This window comes from Akebia trifoliata, chromosome 4 (assembly GCF_017979445.1).
Source record: "Akebia trifoliata isolate Shusen 1 chromosome 4, ASM1797944v1, whole genome shotgun sequence".
NCBI classification, from domain to species: Eukaryota; Viridiplantae; Streptophyta; class Magnoliopsida; order Ranunculales; family Lardizabalaceae; genus Akebia; species Akebia trifoliata.
In genome coordinates, this window is record NC_141378.1 from 5,420,377 (window position 1) to 5,439,025 (window position 18,649).

At 34.3% G+C, this 18,649-nt stretch overlaps 2 protein-coding genes across 3 annotated transcripts; one reads left to right on the plus strand and one right to left on the minus strand.

The window, feature by feature from the left end:
* The first annotated feature begins 5,241 nt into the window (after positions 1-5,241).
* On the plus strand, positions 5,242-10,559 carry LOC147403240 (uncharacterized). Its single transcript, XM_086438746.1, has 4 exons — positions 5,242-5,434; positions 7,519-7,802; positions 8,232-8,468; positions 10,097-10,559. The coding sequence occupies exons 2-4, from the start codon at positions 7,581-7,583 to the stop codon at positions 10,352-10,354; spliced, it is 717 nt and encodes a 238-aa protein (XP_086294872.1). The 5' UTR covers positions 5,242-5,434; positions 7,519-7,580; the 3' UTR covers positions 10,355-10,559.
* A 573-nt stretch (positions 10,560-11,132) lies between these two features.
* Positions 11,133-17,184, minus strand: LOC147403241 (bacterial trigger factor). Of its 2 annotated transcripts, XM_086438747.1 has the most exons (9): positions 17,088-17,184; positions 16,936-16,998; positions 16,280-16,386; positions 15,414-15,496; positions 15,226-15,311; positions 14,532-14,640; positions 13,038-13,051; positions 11,887-11,988; positions 11,133-11,498 (listed from the first exon to the last, which is right to left on the minus strand). In XM_086438747.1, the coding sequence occupies exons 2-9, from the start codon at positions 16,984-16,986 to the stop codon at positions 11,385-11,387; spliced, it is 666 nt and encodes a 221-aa protein (XP_086294873.1). In that variant the 5' UTR covers positions 16,987-16,998; positions 17,088-17,184; the 3' UTR covers positions 11,133-11,384. The 2 variants fall into 2 exon arrangements, with proteins under 2 accessions (XP_086294873.1, XP_086294874.1); XM_086438748.1 differs by lacking the exon at positions 17,088-17,184 and having other exon boundaries at positions 15,414-15,445.
* Between the last annotated feature and the right edge of the window lie 1,465 nt (positions 17,185-18,649).

Sequence of the window (18,649 nt, forward strand, 5' to 3'; positions counted from 1 at the left end):
GCAAAAATTTATTTCGATTTTGGGAATGATTGTCTAAGGCGAGTTTCTAGAATGCCCTTCTCATTTCGACCAAATTACAAAACGACCCTCTTAAGTGAACGTTGGCATTTTTATGGATCTTATATTGTCACGCCAAATTTTTATTGTAAAACACCACTTGATGAATTTACCTAGAACATATGAGAGAAGAACATAGACACACCAAGTATCTCATCTATTTAGTCCAATTGAGACTTACCATCTAAGTTTAGGCAACATCAATCAACACCATAATAGGTCATTATGAGAATTGTCACAATCGACATGTTCTTGATGACAAACGTGGAGGATACGCAGGTTTTACTCTACTCAACTTTGTTGAAACGAATCTAGATGCAACAATAGAGAATAAAACAACGATGAATGGTATGAAGCCGGGGCATGACATGATTTATTGTCCAAGCCCCTATAGGCAATTTGAATTACCAAAATTTGTTTTACGTTGGGTGTTCATAGTACTTGTAGATGTTCTTTGTAATTAACATTTAGTGATTATGGAAATATACATCGATTGCGGTGACAACATGAATGACATGGGGGAGAAGAAGAAAATAAATAAGAGAAAAATGGAGAAGGAAATCACCTCTTCTTCTTCTTTTTGTCATTAATATAACTCTTATGTATAAGGATGACTCCTCTGAGAAGTCATATAAGAGAAGAAAAAAATACTCAATTTCCTTAACGCAAAATTTTGAAGTCCACTCAAATGCCTCTCCAATTCCAAAGTCCAAAAAAGACATCGTTGATCAAATTTACTTTTAGATTGGCTCAAAAACATATCAACAAAAAATGGAGTACTGGGTCCATCAAGACTAGCGTTGGTACAACTTGCTAATGTCTTCATAACACGAAAAGATCGTTATAAGGAATTTAATATCACTTTTTTTTTTCGTTGAATGTGATAGTTGTTTATTTTTTGAGGGTTGGACACACATACAACCAAGAAGTGGGCTTTATGGTCCACGATTCCATCCCATGATAATTAGTGTGTTTTTTACATTATTTCTATTTTCATGAAAATGGGTCACAGTCTCCATCCATTGAGACTTTTCCATCTTTTTTTGTGCAAGCATACCATATGTATAACTAGACACATCTATTATGATAGTAATTGGGCAACTTATATACTTGTAATTTACTAACATGTCTTCGATGTATAGAGATAATTCATTTTGTGTCATTTTTTTCTTCCAAAAAATATTTATAATTTCAGTTGAGAATGAATATAATTTTTTTTTTTTATCGTAAGTATCCCAACCCTTCAGGTGAGACTAATCACACGCATTGCCCCATCGAAACATGCAACTGGTTGAGTCGAGAGTCGATCAAACATTAAGGGTGGCTCTGTGAATTCATTGCTTTGTGGAGGTTCATACATTAAACCTACCTTTCCCAAGGAGCTTATCAAGGTTCGATATTTTAAATTTTTATTTACTTGATATTAAAAATAATATATGGTTATTTAAGTTATCAACAAATCTTTTCGATGCATTTTACTATCAATACCATAAATAGAAAATCTATCATTCATAAAAACATCCTAAGCATACTAACAACACACATGCCCTAACCATCATCTTTACGATTATAATGAGAGAAGGTGGAGTAGAAGTCGTCTGACACAAATTTTATCTCATAAATGCCCCCACCTTTACATTTAAGGTCAGAAAATTGCGACCCTTGACCTAATAATCACGTTGTATAATTTTCAAAATTACAAAAAATATTTTCTTTTTACTAAGAAAATTTAAAAAATCATTTAATCAATATTTTAAATCATAAACAATCCCTTTTGATATATGTGTGTTTGCACATGCCACCTTCTAATTATGGATAGTGACAGAAAACATATTTATATCACATTATAATAAATCACTATAAACTATGAAACCCATCTAGCTTAGGTTAGCTTGCCTCTTATTTTTTATTTTTTATATATATTTGGGGGAAATATGAAAAAATTAAGGAAAAGTTAATTTCCGATTTCCATAGTAATATAAGGAAAGAGGGAGGGTAATTTTGGCATACAACCCTCGTTAGATTTGTACCGAGGACTTTAATAAAGGTTGCTGGATTGGATGAACATACCTGAATCCAACCATCAGATATTCTTACGTCCCACTTGCACACGCTGACCATTATCACATCTCGATACCAATCAATGCTAGGAAAAGCAGATCAGTAGTGGAAGAGGCGGTCGGACCGGACCCGGTTGAATCAAAGAGCCAATCTACTTTGTACCCTTAAAGCCATATGTAGATCAATTTAAAACTCAAGAGAATGAAGGGACCTTTAACCTAAGAAAACCTTAAAAAACACAAATCATAAAAACCCTGGGTTGGCTAGTAAAAATAAAATTACTATTGGCACTTATTCATGATATTTTATTTAATTATCTGATTTATAAATAGAATAATGTTGAACTGACCTCATGCCTGAACCTCATATCTCACTTCTCGACGAGAAGGTGTATGGGAACCATAGATGCTCTCATCGAGATATGAATGAAAAAGTATCTACGATTCCTATCCACTTTTCTTTTCAAGAAGTGCAATATGAGGTTCTAGTTTCAGGTCACTTCATCGCGACTCTTATAAATATTATAAAAAATATGTTTCAAAAATATCCTCATTCAATCACTTTCATTGCCTCATGTTTATTGAGGAAGATGGACAATTTGGGGAAAATACGATGAATACACATAAAGCATTCAAATCGAGTTGGGTTGTGATCGATCCAAAATCGATTTGAAAAAGAAAAAAGAAAAAAGAAAAAAATGTCAAATCTATAATTTCTTGCCTAGATTAGATCTGAAAAATCACAAAAATATATATTTAAAAACCTGTTTTCGGATTGGAACAGATCGGATAACAAGTAAATTTCGGGTCATTGCCAACCCTAATTTATCCCCCACAAAAGTGAGCCCAACAAATGTATTTTATTATATAGATTTTATGAAAGAATGTCTATAGCAATTCCATTTCTAATAGCAATAGAGTAATGCTGAAGTACCTCAAGATTGTACCTCATATCTCACATCTCGTTGTGAAAGTGTGTTGGATTCATAGATGCCATCATTGAGATACGAGTCAAAAACATCTATGGTTCCTACACACTTTCATGTAAGGATGTGTTATATGAGATAAAATTTTGAGGTCACTCCAACACAACTCTTTCAAATAAAAGAGATTTATTGGAGAGACCTATCCATTGCACTTTTATTCCAAGGACTCCCTTACTTTATCAAGTTTGTTACCGAACAAACCTTATTGTATGAATCAATCTAGCGTGACTAACTTAATAAGAATTCAAATCTTACCAAGGGCATTGGGTCCACAACCTTCTAGATTTCATGGAATAACTCATATTTGGTGGGAAAAAAAAAAAAAAAAAACTCTTTGAGCTTAATCAAAGGTGTTGAAAGTAGATGACTATTGAACTCCCAATTTAAAACTAAAATTCAACGGTGAAAATTTAACAAAATTTTTTTTTTCTTCAAAATGCTTGGAATTTTGTCCTTTATAACCTCATGGCACCGGATGATGTTTTTGGATGCCACAAATTAATGTTGTTACAATCCACTCCAAAGTTTGTTGAATTACAAATTAATCACATCAATTTAAATTTTATGACGTGGATCTCCACTCCAAGGTTTGTTATGTAACAAACTTGATAAAGTAAAGTTTGTTGAGTAGCAAACTTCATAAAATAAGGTTCCGTTGGAGTTGTTAGAACTCCAATGGAGATTTTGTAATTAAAATGCAACAACACATTTATCTTTTAATAATCACACCTCATTCCAATTTCTTAACATGGTATTTCAATAGGTTTAAATGTGCCTTTAGATCAAAAGGTTCGATAGATATAGCTCCCCAAGAAATTGATATATACTTCAACTGTGGAACCACTAAGTTATGGTTTCAAATCTCATTTGACACAGATTTACATGATGTTTCGGGTTTCATACATCTCACAAGATAAACGAGACGACTTAGATGATATTCCAAAATTTTTGCTTGGATTAGTAAAACTCAACCAAGTCAATCAAAATTTTACAAATTTAATTAAATAATTAATTTTTTTAGAATTTAAACATCTATTATCTAAAAAAAATATATGATTCATGACTCAACATATTCTAATCATCTTATATATATATATACAACTATAATTACTTTCATACTAATATGTAAACAATAATTATAAATTGAATTAAATGTTTTATCTTGTATAAGACAATCCAATCTCTCTGTAACCAAGACGAGATGTCAAACCGAGATTTGAAATCAGGCATCCAATTGAACTACAAAAATCAAGTAAGATTAGCCTTCCTTACTTGGTTTCAAAACTCATTTGAGACTGAGATGTATTACTCAAGTTGTCTCAATATCAAGTATGGACTATACAGACGAAAAAGTCACTTTTTTGAACAATATACAAAACCTCTTATTCATTTTTCATTTTTTTTAACGAGATGTCTTAAATATATTAAAAAATTCATCTGAGACAACTCGATATCTAGCATGGACAAGACGAGATGAGGCACAAAACTTAATTGTAAAACCATGTTTCCTTATACTAAGGGTCCTTGAGCTCACCTTGTGGCATAAAAAAAAACAGGATCCAATGCTACGGTGTTGGAGAGGACAAATTAAATGAATTTAAAAACAAAAATTAATAAATAAAAAAAAGAATTATTTTCCATGGTTGAATTTTAAGGGTCAGGTTCAAGGGCCATATGAGAAAACTTTCGTTTTTCAAAATAAGGGTTAGAGGTTTTGGATTGAGCTGATTTTTTGCAAGGATGGTCACTATGATGAGAAGATCATCCTCACAAAAAATCAGTTCAATCAGAAACTTCTAAATCCATCAAAAGTGATTTACAAATTAGTGATAAAAATTGGAAAAAAATCGACGGTCCACATTCTAAATCACTTTTAAAGGGGTTAGAAGTTTCAGATTGAGCTGATTTTTTTTTTTTTTGGATGATCTTCCCATCATAGAGATCATCCTCACAAAAAATCAGCTCAATCCAAAATTTCTAACCCATATTTTAAAATTTTATTTACCGTCGAAAGTTTTTTCATATGTTTTCTCATATGGCCCTTGAACCTGACCCGAATTTTAATGTTATATACATCTTCAAAACCTTGGATCAGGTTTTAACTGAACTCTACGTATTTACAATTACTTTTATACCCTTAATCTCGTAGCTAAATTCCAAACATGTCCTCATAAACCTATGTCTTCTGTAGTTCTGCTTGTTGAGATTTTCTTCACTCTTCTGCGCTTCACTCACCTTCTCTCGTTCTTGTCGCCATCGTGATCTTCGCCAGAATTTCCACCTTCTTGACCTTCGCTGTCACCGCCGTCTCTTTCGTCGTGACCTTCACCGGTAATTTTTTTTTTTTTATAGTTTGAATATGACATAGAACAATTACGATTTTATCCAATTGAAGTTAGAACATCCATTGAGCTGAGAAACCCTTGATTTTTTTTCCCATGTTAGTTTTTGTTGATCTTAGAAAGAGTTTGGTTTGAAAAATCTGCATATTTGTTTGTTGTTTTTTGTCTGATTTAGGGTCTTTTTTCTCCCTTCAGATTAATGTGCACCAACTGTTTGTAAAAATTACTAACAGGATCACATCCATCACAAGTGTTGGTTACCGTTATAACTGGTACAAGGTCATTTAATCTAATGTCGTCTTCTTAGGTTTTGTTTTAACTTAGAATAATTTTTAGTGATTTTGGATGAAATAAAGTGGGTGACAAATGAGAAAAAAACTCTCTTTTATGGATAATAATCAGTCTTAAGTTTTTTTTTTTTTTTTTTTTTGGGGGTTGAACCCAATAAACAATCTAAGGTGGTCCCAACCTACTTGCATCAAATCAACTCCATCATTGAATCTTGCAGTTCTGCCTTGGAGGAGTGCTAGAAACATTGTGGGTTGTAGGAACTGGCATCCTACACCTTAGGGCTATCAATGGATCGGGTCCATCTAAGACCAATTGATAAGGATTGCATTGAACCCAAAATCAATCTGGGACAGTGTTTTTATCGGATTTCAATAATAGGATTCAAACCTGATCCAATAACAATTGGATCGGGTCCTATGGGATTAGGACATGGTTGATCTAGAATTTATCCAATGGGTCATTAATTAAATCTGAAGTTAAGGACTTCATGATTTGTGAAAATGTGTTTTTGAGTTTGTTCTTGAATTGATAAAAAAGAAAAGAAAAAGAGAGTTTGTTATTGGATTGAAGTTTGAGGTTCAAGATTATTTATTTATTTAGTGTGGTTGCTAATTTTTATTTTCTCTATTGAGGATAAACATGGTAGGAATGTGTGATGTCGATGATGGTTCATCTTAAGTAATTGGGACAAGAGTAAATAAGGTAAAGACTTGTAGGATCACACATTGGATCATCCCCATGAGAGTAAACACATCTTTAATTGTCTTTTTTTATTTAATTAAAAAGGATAGTTTCAATTCTTCAATCTACTAAATTCGAACTTGTCTTTGAAATTGTGGGGCACTTCAACAATAGTATGAGTCTGTTTGGAAGCAAAGAGTAAGGGGTGAGAGTTTGATTTGTGGCTTTTTGGGACTGTGCTTATACAAAGAAAGTTGTCTACAGGTGATACTTACATAACTTCAATTTTTAGGTGAGGTTTTACCAATTTTGTTGGAAAAATTTACAATAGCTTGTGTTTAAATGAATATGATAATAATTTTTGTAGTTCACAACTCACAAAGTTTCATGGGATAGTATAACATTAAGGGGGCTAAAAACAGTAACCGGTTGAATATAAGAATATTTTTGTCTTTTTTCTAGGAGTAAAGGTTGTTTACAAACACCAATCTAGCCCAAGAGTACTTCTAATAGTACTTCTTAGAGTTGGCTTCCAAATGCATTTCCTACCCCAAAAGCTCCAGCTATTTCTCAGAGTACTTTTAGCTCCTCTATCCACACGGGCACTTCTTTTGCTTCTCATCCTTTTATGATGAATCTCTTCGAGGATTTCTAATCACGTGATAGAAGTTATATGAGTTGATTTCGATATGAAGATAGGATCGATAGAGAAGTTAAAGATTGGATACTCTTGAATTTTTATTGATTTTAGTATTTTAATTTTCTTTTGTTTTGGAACATTTTTAAATTGTTTACTTCCTCATTTGATGCATTGTATATAATTTTTACTGTCATAGTAAGAAAAGGTGAAGTGGAGTACTGTCGACACCAAAGTTTTAAATTTAAAAAATACCTCCATAATATATTAAATCTTTAATCTATATAATAAATAGGATGGTTGTTCCCCCAATGTATATCCCCCCTCTACAATAAGGGGTTCAAAGCCAACTACTTTAAAGCTGATACATGTAAATATCACATTTAAAAATGGCATGCTGGGTTATTGTTTCTGTCTCTGGGTGTTAGGAATTGAATCTTTCTTCGTGTCTGGTTAATTTGCAGTGTGATGGTCGATGGTTGAGGACTCTGTGATCTAGAAATCAATTGACCTTTTTTTGCCAAGGATGAGCACCATGCAAGTCACTGTCTGCGGCCCACATGTGAAAGTCAAGAATATATCTCCATCCCTCTACTTACCTGTCTCACAGTTACGCATCTCACCTACCTATGCAAATCGACTCCCTGGGACTTGCCCAACGGTAGCACCTTTCAATGTGTCAAGCTACCGGAGATGTACACCTGTGTGCTTGTTTGGTGGCAAAGGAACCCCAAAGAATGATAATGAGGTAAGACTAGGTTTTCTAAAAACCCTATTGTTTTTGTTGTTAGAAGTAAGGGAGAGAGTATTTACATTAAGCTCTATTTGGTTTGCAAAATGTAGTCTTCTGGAATTTTTTTGGCTCACATTGGTTGCACAGAAGTATTAAAAGCCCAAGTGCCATTCCAAAATGTTTGTCTGAGACATTCTGATTTGAGTTGAGACCGGAATGAAACAGTGACGCTAAAACATTGAATGTTTTGGATTGTCTCGGAATGTTTCAAAATGTCTTGGTTTTTCTCCCGACCAAAATATTGCATTACGATGAGATCATAAACTTGTGGGTCTTGGCCAAAAAATGACCCAAAAAAAAAAAAGAGTGAATCTTCATGAAGATCAGAAACTTTGATTTGAATATTTTTTCCTCCATTTAATTGGATTTTGAATTGGTTTACAGGGTTCTCCATGGACAGATCTTGAGAAAGCAATGGGTGGTTTAAGGAAGGAGCGATCAGTGCAGGATATGTTGCGGGAACAGATGCAAAAACGAGAATTTGATGACAATGGAGGTGGTGCTGGAAGTCCACCGGGAGGTGGGGGTGATGGTTCAGGTGGCTCAGAGGATGAAGGCTTTTCCGGTATATTGGATGAACTACTGCAAGTGACTTTAGCAACCATTGGCCTTATCTTTGTGGTAATAAGCTCGTCTCATCTCTTTTGTTTCAATGGTATTATAAGTTTGTAGGTGATGTTACTAATAAGAGTTGTGCTAAACTGATTCAAAAAAAGAAGAAGACACTCAATTGACGTGGAATGTGCATGAAACCATATATTTCCTCGAGATACACAAGGAAAAATCTATGGTTCCGTGCACATTCCACATCAGTTGAGTGTATTTGACTATCTTTTTTTAGTCAATTTAGTATTATTCTACTAATAACAATAGGGCAAAATCTTTCAATGAAGTTTACGGTATTCACCTGCAATTTTTAATTGTAAGCAATCTAAGAGATAGGAATCTTCTGTGTTATACTTACAACTATGTTGCTTTGGATACTATTAGGGCTGCAACTTGGGCGAACTAACCCAAACTCAACCTGATTGATGGGCGAACCTGGGTTGGGTTATATGGAAAATGAGTTGAGCCTGGGCTAGGAAATCTCAACCCGAATTGAATTTGGGTTGAGCCTGAGTTGACCCTCCAACCCGCCCAGGTTGCAGCTCTAGATACTATCACATTTCTGTATCTTGGTGGATTAAGGGTTGTGTTTGATTGCTAGGAAAATCGATTTCCGAGGAGAAGTGACAAGAAAATGCTTTTTTTTCACAGAAATTGGTATTCGAATGATCGGGAAAATCATCTCTTACATCTTCTTGAGAAAATAATTTGGTGGCAGGGCGAGAAAATTTGAGCTCGCATTGGCTGCCTCCCAGTTCTGATTAGTCTCATTCCAGAACCAATCAAACACGGGCAAACAATTTTCTCAAGTATTTTCCCAACAATCAAATACACCTTACGGGTCTATGTTAGTGTGTTCGAGAACAGAAACTAAAACAAAATCCTGTTAAAAATGCAATTCACTATGTGTTTGATTGCAGATTTTTTTCCATGAAGGTGGGAAAATATTTTCCGAATGGGCCCCCTAGCTAAATGATTTTCTTACCAGGGACTGGAAATTAGTTGATTTTTTTCTCACAGTTATTCTCATCTCCGAAAGTTAAAAATAAAAATAAAAATCTCTTTTGACATTTTCCCATGCATAATCAAACACCAGATACATTCTCTCCTGAAATAATTTTTTTGAAGAACAATTGTTTCATGAAATCAATTTTCCTGAGAAAACATATCCTCTTTGATCATGTACAACCAAATAAGATAGATTGAAACAATCACACAATTTCCCTTTTTAATATTATAAGCACCATAGACTTCTCTGAATATTACAATGATGCAGTTTACTTTACATGAGGTCCATGCCATGGAGGGACCACCATCTGATGAGCCTGATCTATAGTTCTTCCTAGTGCAAAAATCAACTTTGATCAGATGATATTAGTTTACAAGCTTAAGATTGATTCTATTTCTGTATTATGGTCCAAAATGGAAAATGAAATATATTCTGATCACTTGGATGATTTTTGTGATAAAGATGTCACATGGGTGCTAATGAGCAAGGTTTAAAATCTCATCTCCCATCAAGAGAAAACTGAGTCTATCTTGACCGAGACATTCCAAGATAATCTGAAACATTGAATGCTTTAGGGTCAATTTTTCGTTCTGGGCGCACATACTAATGTCTCTATCTTAATGGTTCTTTGCAGTACATCTATATCCTCGAAGGGGAGGACATAACGCGGTTAGCAAAGGATTGTATCATTTATCTCTTCACGAGGAAAAAGAGTATACGATTGAGGCAAACTATGTATCAGTGTAAGAAGTTCTACGATAGTTTAACAAGGAAGGATGTTGTGGAAGACAAGTATTGGCTTGAACGTGCCATCATCAACACGCCGACATGGTGGCACAACCCCAGCCTAATTAAGCGCCTTGCCAGGTCTCGTCTAGCATCAGCATCTTAGTAATATAGTGCAGCACTTTCTTTCTTCTTTCTGCTTTGAGACTGATATACTGGAACTCTGCCAGAAAGAGTTTTTAAATCTTCCCAAGCTATCCAAATGGTCTACATCTTGGTGAAAGTTTTACTATAATTGTTCCTTTTTTTCCTATTATGTTGGTGGAATTTACTATAATTTTTGAGTGATTTGATAAGCATTTAAGGCATCGTTTGTGGACCTACACATCAAACACAGCTTAAAGGGTGATATACAGCCAGTGAATATGAGCACGATTTATCATGGGTGATATCTGATCAATTTTTAGGGTACCAATGCACCTGATTTTTGTTTTGCTGGTCACACAACAGGTGAGTCACATGATGTGTAATCCACACGGCATTTTAGGGGGAGATGGGTTTTTGTGCATGAGGCATTAAATTTGTGTTTTTACGTTCAAATATAAATAAACAATCTATTAGTTTTCTTAAAAATTATTTTTATAAAAATAACTTGAGCAATGCGAGTATCTCACACCCTTCCTCTACCATGCTAGTCATTTTGATTAATCCTAGACTTCATACTTGTTTGGACAAGTTCGTCTTTTTTGTTTTTGTTCTCTCATTTTTTTATTTAAGAAAGTCAAATTTCGTAATATGAAAGCAAATATGAACTTTCTCTCATAACAAAAGACTTGGCTTTAAACCAAGTATACTGAAGGAACAAGATTTGTTTAGCAACCCCATATATATATATATCTGAGGGATAAGGACATGCAATATCTAAGTAGATATATTTTACTAAATAAAAGTGAAAGAAAAATGAGACATAATTTTCACTTGGTCTATTGCAGACAAACTATGCAAACTTTTCGTATGTGCTCACATTAAGATCCCAAGCACAGAAAAAGAGAACTTGGGCGCTTCATGCTGAAGCAGGCAATCACAAATATCTGGGATAAGGTTTCGCTAAATAGAAAGTTGGACATAAACCCTAAAATGATATTAAAATTTAAATGAATCATTAAAATTTAGAAACATATTCTCGAATCTGTCCACTACTGAAGCTTAATGACTGCATCAAAGCTGAATTCTACTCCGGGTTCAAAGTTGGCTTCAAGCTCTTCCAAGCTCTGCTCAACTCTTAGATCCTTAGTAACCTTCAAATTCTCCTGTAATTAACACAAAATTAGGTAAGAATAATACAATTGTTTCTAAATTGCTTCCTTGGCCCTTCAAAATTGACTGGGTCAAAGTTCAAATTAAGAATGGAGTATGGGTTCTGTAGCTCTACTAAGGGACGAGCAACATTTACAAGTCAGTGGGCCTGGAAGAGAGTGTGTGGGTGTGGGTAGGCTCGGGTTCTGTTGACTCAAACAACGACTTGAGAAAAAACATGTGTGGAATAATGCAAACCACAAACATAGAGGGCTGAGGTGTAATTTGGGCTAACGTGGCAGTCCAGGTGGTGCAAATGAGGGCCTCGGTCCACGCTCTATCCTTTTTTCCATTATATATATGTTAGATGAAAGAAAATTACAGCACCGAAATGCAATTTACCTTCTCTACATATTCAGCAACAGTGGTGTTGATTATTTTCTTGATAACCTGCTTGTAAACTTTAGATGGTCCAAGGACTTCTAATAGTATATCTCTGGGAATCTGCCAAACATGATTGAGAAAACAATAAAACTTGCTAGCATTCTATAGTGGAGAAGAACAAGAACTCTAATATCAGTATGATCTTTTCTGCATTCCTTACAATTTTTATTTTTTTTTGAAATGGTATCTTATGGTTGATCACAATAGCTGCTATTGGCACCCCATCACCCCAATTAAAAATAAAGAAAATAAGTGAATGGTCAAGAATAAGTAAAAGTTACAATTTTTTGTGTTGAAATGGCATCTTATGATTAATCACGAGAGCTGCTATTGGCACCCCAACACCCCAATTAAAAATAAAGAAAATAAGCGAATGGTTAAGAATAAGTAAAAGTTGGGGTGCCAATAGAAGCTCTCCTTTGTTTCTTCACTGGATTTCTATTTTTTGGTTTTAGGATTTTATGAGCGCAATCATAATTGTAATCAATTACTGAAATTGTTTGAATGAGTGCTATAATGTTTTGTAATGTTGGGATTATAAGTTGAGCCAAACCTTGGTAATGTTTGAAGAGTGTATTTTAATCTTTAATTAGGGCATGATAAATAATTTAAGAAATCGGGTGTGTAATAAGTGAAAGGTGAGGTGCCAATAGCAGCTCTCTTAATCACAGTCTTTATAGCCTTTGTATTGCCTTTTATTGGTTGGTTTCTCCGACCTCCATCTTTGTTTTTCTAATAGACATTTACCTATAGAAAATGTATATCTAATCAGACTTTGGAACCATCAGTCATCCCACTGTCCACGTGAAATCGGCGCCTAAGGTGGGGCACATCATGAAGACACTTCCAGGTCCATGACCCTTTTATTTTTATTTTTATGGGTAAGCTGGACTTGAACCTTTGACCTCAGACTGTTTTGCAATGTGTCAAACCAACTGAGCTATGGGCCTAAGCCCATGACAATGAGTTCCATGTATATATCATATAGGTGATATCTCCACTCAACTTCACCCAATGTTTTATATCTCAAATTAAAGAAAAAATTCCCCCCAACAAAAAACAACCAACATGCGGAACCTAATAGAAAATAATATGCAAAGGGAACTTACATTTGGAGTTTTTCCTGATGATCCCAAGGTGTTTATCACAGAAGCAACCAATTAAATTCAAAAAAAGAAAGAAAGAAATTAGTAGGATACCATCATAATGAAATACAAGGAGCGAAGCGAATGAAATGGTAAAAGAATCTAGTTAGTGGATGCGTATTGAAAAAAGAAGTTAATATAGAAATTGAAATAGTTTACAAAGAAGAAGATTGCAGGGATAGAAACCAGGTGAGCTGGATGAGGTATTTCAATCATGTATGAAGAAACATTTTGAATTTTGGTTTGTTTTTATGCTTCAAGTTATTTCAATTGCCATCAGCTACTGAAAACTATGAAGGAAATCTTAATTGTTACTCGTTATGAGCAAAGTTCTTACTAATGTAGGTATGAGATAAATACAATGTCGAAAATATGCTCACTGACTCATAAATCCATTTTTTTTAAAGAAGTATATGATCAATTGATTATAAGAAGGAAGGATGTACAAACAAGGATGACAAGAAGACCTCCAAAAGCAGAAAAAAGAACCAAAAGGGATAGGTGATTAAGAAAAGGAGACAAAGTCGGTGTCCATATGGCACTGAATCCTATCTGAAGACAAAATTCTCAAAGAGTTTATTGCACTCTTTCCAAATACTCTAACAAACAAAAAATGGTAACAACCTCCAACAAATCATGGCTCTAGCAAAAAAGGCTTGACTATGCCAACTAACAAAAAGGGAGGGCATCGGAAGGAAGAGTTCAATGTATATGGAAAATGGTAAAAAACCAAGACCATAACTTCCTTACCAACTGACAATGCAGGAGAATTTGATTAATGTTTTATTCTTTTGGATAGGTCGAATTTGATTAATGTTTAATACATCGGATTTACACAATACAAAAGTCCTCCATAATTCTATCACGGATGATTAAGTTCTCTACTATAAGTCTATGGATATTTGACCTTAGGAGGTGAATTGACAAGTGTAATTGAGAACTGGGTTGGCACTTGCATCGGGACCTGCTAATGTAGACACTTCGGCAACATTAGTATTGGATCTGATCACAATACAGTGATGGTCATTGTGTGGGTTCCAATTGTGGGAGAGGCCCACATGAGTACAGGTCTGTTCAAGACAGAAATCTTAGCTAAGCAATAATAAAACATAGAGGACAGATTTCTCTGGTTTGGATGCAATGATTCTTGTTCCATCAATCCACTATCAAAAGTCATTCATGTGTGTGGGCTCAGATCATTTCTTACTAAAATCATAAATTTTAGCCTTCCCTACCCTTTTAAGACCTGCATCAGTCTGCTTATTCTCATCCGTCCAGTCAATGGCCTTTGTTTATCATGTCAAACATCTTAATAATATAACCTGACATGTTAGACCATAGTACTAAGCAATCTTATAGCCATATATCCACACCACATGTTAAATTTAACTGACAAACTGTTAGATGCAGATAGTCAAGGAAGCTATACAAATTATCTACAGAATTTGGAAAACTTACCGCCTTTTACTCTTTTAAATCCTGGTATTGGCTGGGCTGCAGCAACCATTTTTGAGAAAACATTGTCAAAAATATCTTGTGATTTGGCTCCGGATACATCAATTCTTACCTGATTCTCATGTTAAAGAGAAAAATCTGGTCAAATTTAGAGGATCATACAACCATTAATATTTTACCTACGTCTCCCATGTAATATTTATATATATATATATATATATATATTTTTAAATAGAATTTTGTGCCAACTTTGAGCATTGGGTGTTAACCAACCAATTACTCCAAAAGACCTATCTGTTGGAGAGGGGGAGAACTATGAATATAAGAGGGTCACGGGGCTTAATTGGGGTATGATTCATACCATATGACACACCCAAGACTGAAGGAAAATATACACTCGACACTCCCTCTCACTCATAAGGGTGGAAAGAATTGAACTCGTGACCTATACGAACCTAGCCCTTTGATACCATGTTAACCAACCAACTACTCCAAAAGACCTATTTGTTGGAGAAGGGTAGAACTATGAATATAAGAGGGTCACAGGGCTTAACTGGGGAATGACACACCCAAGAGTGGAGGAAAGTATACACTCAACACTGGGGATGCGCTATCCCTTTGTTATTTTTACACTGATACTTATTGGTAAAAGAGGAAAGGAATGAAAAAAAATCAGAAAAAATAAACCTCTTGTTACCTTTATCTCTCCAACCTCATGAGTAGGAGAAGAAGCAACAGAGACACCTTCAAATGGAGAAGTAGAAACCCCCACGTCTTCCAAATCTAAATTAAGAAGAAAATATCAAGGAATAATAGGCCAAATGACAATGAAAGAACCTACTTGAAAAGAAAGGATGATAAGGAAAAAAAAAAGAGTTTTTGTACCTGGAGATAAAGCACACATAGCAGCAACAGATCTGTGATTTTTCCAGTATAAATGAGTCATATTCTTCACTATAAAATCAAGACTAAAACCCCACAGAATTCAGTTGGACTTAATTAAGACTTGATTCAATCTGAAGAAGTAACTCAACGCTTTGGGTAAATGGAAGTTCAACAAAGTACTCATAAATCTCACTAACTACTCCTCAAATTCAACATAACATTTGGCGATTCAAAAGAAAAAAAAAGACTAAACCAGGGGGCCGATTTACAGTGGAGGCACTTGCCCCCACAAGAATTTTCAAAGTCTATGGATTAGTGAGCTATTGTGACATATTTTAGCGGCCGATAAAAACAATCTTCCACTATTGCCCCCGCAATTTTTTTTTTCCACTCTTAGTTGCCCCCACAGCCATTTTTTTCACTCTTAGTTGTCCCCACAGAATTTTTTCCACTCTTGGTTGCTCCCACATGAGCAAAATCCTGGCTTCGTCCCCTGGACTAGACAACAAAAAATACATTTTAAATGTAAAATAACTAGATCCATAGTATTAACCATCATGACATATTGAAACTAATCATATTTTCCAAAAGTTAAAACTTTCTCTTCTAGGAAAGGATTGGGACACGAATGCCTATCATTAAGCCAAATTGGTTCTCTGATACTGGTGGCTATTGTTTTGATATTTTCTCCATTATTATTTTGCGGGATTCCATTATGTGAAATTTTTATTTTCGATAGATACTCATAAGTTTTAACCCACCCCCAACCAATAATGTGCAGTTCTAGACATTGTTCTAAGTTGGGTTAGTGATTTATTTATTTATTTTTGATATCTAGCTCTAAAATTTTCATAAATGAGTCTCACCTTGAAGAAAATTCCCGAGCATTATCTCTTTTCTGAATGCAAAAATTCCCTCTTTGTGAAAAAATATTTGGAACACAAACGGGTATTGAATGCTTGTGAGTGATAAGCTGCACAAAGGACCAAAAATGCCAAAATCCATATTAATTGCGGAAATCTGTGGAAGCTAAAGCTTATACACAAATACTTAGAATCAATTCCTCTTGAAGAATATCGCATTAGTGAAATAAAATAAATGCATTTATAAGAGTATACTTATCAAAATGTAATCTAACATAGGATTCACAAGTGAAATCAAATAATTAGATTTTCATTTTTGCTAATTCATCGTCACCATCATTGAAAATGCCTCATCCCCAACTCATTGGGACTGACACCAATTATATATATTTTTTATCCTTCCTTCTAAAACCACATTTTTTTAGCATTAAGGAAATCCAAACACACCCTATATCTCTATTTTTTATTATTATATTTTTTTTTTTTGTTGAGATTAACAGATTGAAACAATACTTTCGAGAGCCAAAATGGTAAAAACTCGTCAATCGAATTACAGAAAACGAGAGAACGCATCAACCGTTAACATACAAACATGCAATTAAAATCCACAACAGAAAAAAACCCAAATACAAGCGAGTTCAAAGCGTGGCTTAGCTTACCTTTGAATATAAACCCAAGAACGGGGGTTTAAGTTTAACTGCTATCTCCATTTCTCTTACTGTCTGAAACAAATTGCACAGTGAGACAGTGAGTCTTCTTTAATTATTCTCAACCTTACTAGAATGCCCCTTACTTTTTCTAAAATTACTACCTAAACGGAAGACGATTGAGTCGTGTGCGTAGTTTCAAGAATCGAATCAAAAGGATAGGTTTGGACTAGTTCTTTTTGTTTTGGTTTGGAACAAGTTGTGATTTGGTTCTTGATCGAGAAAATGAAGAAGGAACCAATTTGGTTTGATTCTCGATTCAAAGTTAGTATAAATTAATGATTTTTTTTTTAATAGATAGATTAATGACTATTATACGAAATTGATATTATTTATTTATTTATTTTCATTAAAAATATATTATTATACAAAGTTTTGATGATGATGATGATATCAATTTTAACGATATGAGAGAGAGAAAGACAATAGAAATTTATAAGAAGATTGGGAATGCAATTGGAATGCACTATCACACTTTTGGGTATCAAAAACATGGTTTTAAATCTCGGTTTTACGTCTTGAAATCATATAAATCATTTAATTGGATTTATAATTATTTATTAAAATATATTTATATATAAATAACTATAAAATAAGATAAATTATAAGATCATTAGTAACATGATCATTTTTTATTTAAATCATAAAAATTACAAAATCCTGATTGACTTGCCAATGTTACTAACTCGTGTGAGATATTCAGAATATCATCCAAGTCATCTCATTTGTCTCGTGAGATGGTGTGAAGCCTGAGATGCTTTGTGTATCCATCTTGTTAGTGAATGATGCTGAGTCCTTGGATGAGATCTGAAACCATGCTCAAAAATGCTTTTCGAGGTTCAAATTAACCTTTGGTAAGGATCTTAGAAGTGCTTCCCAACAATAGACAGAAGGGGGAAGTAGAAAAAACCTACTTCCAATTCCCAGCATTTGTAGGAACTCACAAAAGTGTGAAGCATTTTTGGTACAACAATGCCCTTCTTCAATTCGAAGAATATATAGTTCTCCGAAACAATAAATTAACAGTCACGAAGTCTAAAACTCGTATTGTAATTACCAAACAACCAAAGTGGTCAAAAAAACTATTTATCTAAAAAACCACTTCCTAAGAGCCGAAATGCCTCAAAAACACTTCGACAAAACCGCATCATATTTCAATAGCAAGGCCTTAGGGATTTGTGAGAAGGAAGGTGGTAGAGTGTATGAATGGCAATCCTGGCTTAAAATCTCGTTTCGATTTGATATTTAAAGAAGTCTTTTAGTGGAGACCAAGGTCAAGGGGCACTTGATCTGTTTGAAGACATAAGGGTATTTCAAATATTTAAAGAAATATAAGCGGTTTGGTCTAAATAACATAGTCTTCACAATGAGACTGTGGTCAAGGGCATGTATCCTGTTTCTTTTTCGTACAAAACCAGCGATTGTGATACTGCCTGGCTCGGATGATTCAGGTACCCTTCGCTCGTTTCATCTCGGAATATTGAAAAACCAAAATGTCTCAGCTGATACAAACCAAAGCGAGACAAAATTTTGAACCATGGTGGCAATGGAATGGTTGGACTGAAGTTGGGTTGCAAATTTGTTTGTCTTCATCTCTATTTTAGAACTTTCAACTTGCACATTCCTTCTAACTATAGTTTTAATCCAATGGTATGTATCACCTCCA